We start from the raw sequence: 1,609 nt of genomic DNA on the forward strand, positions 1-1,609 counted from the left end.
AGTGATCAATTGGGCCTTTTACACCTTACGTGTTGTAATTAATTTTATGTGGTAGTTTAAAATATGTGGGCCGGAAATAAACCTTAATTAGAATTCTAGTCGTAATGGGACGGCTCAATTATTTTCTATATAAAGGCTAGGTCCCCTCTCCTCTCCAGATATGTTTTCATTAGCTTGCCCCATTGATAATTATTACTTTGTGAGGAGCAAGGAAGGGAAGATCTTGACTGCTATTACAATTATAATTCATATCAACAATGGCTTTCGCAAGTATGAATTCGTTTCTATTAAATTTATTGGATTGTGATTATCGATTCTTAACATGATTAAAACTAAAGATCAGCAATGCAAGTGAAATAAATATATTTGTTAAAACTTCAACATATGCATAATTTCTATAAATAGATGAAGTGACTTCATCCTACGACCTTTGATAACTTATGAAATTACATGATCTAAGAACTTAAGTTTTTTAGAGACGTAATAAATATATTTATTTAGAAGTTTAGTCCCTTCTTTAACAACAGTGGTGTCATAAAATTTGAAGTCGAAAGATGTTGTGTTTCTGGAACGAACATATTTAAATAATTAGAAGAATTAAATAATTTCATTGACATACTGTTGGGGTAAACTTTTATTCTTTTTCCATCTATATTTTTTCTCTTGCGTACTGGGAATGCTAGTTAGAATATCATGCATCACAAGAATTGAAAATAATAGGCTGACTGATAAATTCTTTATGGGTCTATCTCTTCAAGATTTGTCTATATATACTCTAACCTAATTGCCCAAAAATACACCATTTACAATAAGAGGCATTGCAGAAACTTGCCTGATCAGCCCTCTATTCTCTTTTCTTGTAGAATAGAGAATCTGATCAAAGGCAATTAACTAATCCCGGAAAATGATTCAGATAGTGCCTCAATCAGTTGTGTTAACCTATATAGTTTTTATTGCAACCCAGCTGAAGTGGGCATGGGATTATCTTCTTTATCAATCCTTCTTCGTTCAGCCTGCCGGAATCAAGTTACCAGAATATGTTGATGATCTTAGTGTTACGTGCTATGAAAATAACGAAGAGTCCAGAGATTCTGTTGAATGTGCTGTTTGTTTATGCAAGATTGAAGAAGGAGATGAAATCAGAGAGCTGAGATGTGATCATCTGTTTCACAGAGTTTGTTTGGATAGATGGTTGGGCTATGGGCACATGACATGCCCTCTTTGCCGGAATATTCTTAAGTTTGCACCACTAGTGGAGGATCTCTACCACCATCAGGAACTGATTCTTATTAACTTCTGTGCCACAACATCCAGGGATCGCTGTGCATGGTGGCTGCGATGAGCTGATGATCAGTTTGTTCATTTATTTTTAAGTAGCTGCCTGCCGATTTTTATCTTCTTTTTTATTTATTTATTATATGGTTCATACCGTTTTCGGGAATTCAAACATATTGTACTCATGCAATAAATATGGTTATACATTTTCGGATGAATTGAGAACATAAATTTATATACACAGTTGTCACTTTCGCAAAGAATAAGATCCATGTAGCTTAAATGTGAAAACAACAATTAGCATATATATATATATATATATATATATATATAT

The 1,609-nt window shown here is 33.3% G+C and overlaps 1 protein-coding gene across 1 annotated transcript; it reads left to right on the forward strand.

Annotated features, from left to right (window-relative positions):
* The first annotated feature begins 820 nt into the window (after positions 1-820).
* On the forward strand, positions 821-1,493 carry LOC111382417 (E3 ubiquitin-protein ligase RHA2B-like). Its single transcript, XM_023006386.1, has one exon. The coding sequence runs from the start codon at positions 905-907 to the stop codon at positions 1,340-1,342; it is 438 nt and encodes a 145-aa protein (XP_022862154.1). The 5' UTR covers positions 821-904; the 3' UTR covers positions 1,343-1,493.
* Positions 1,494-1,609: the final 116 nt, after the last annotated feature.

This window comes from Olea europaea, unplaced genomic scaffold (assembly GCF_002742605.1).
Source record: "Olea europaea var. sylvestris unplaced genomic scaffold, O_europaea_v1 scaffold24944, whole genome shotgun sequence".
NCBI classification, from domain to species: Eukaryota; Viridiplantae; Streptophyta; class Magnoliopsida; order Lamiales; family Oleaceae; genus Olea; species Olea europaea.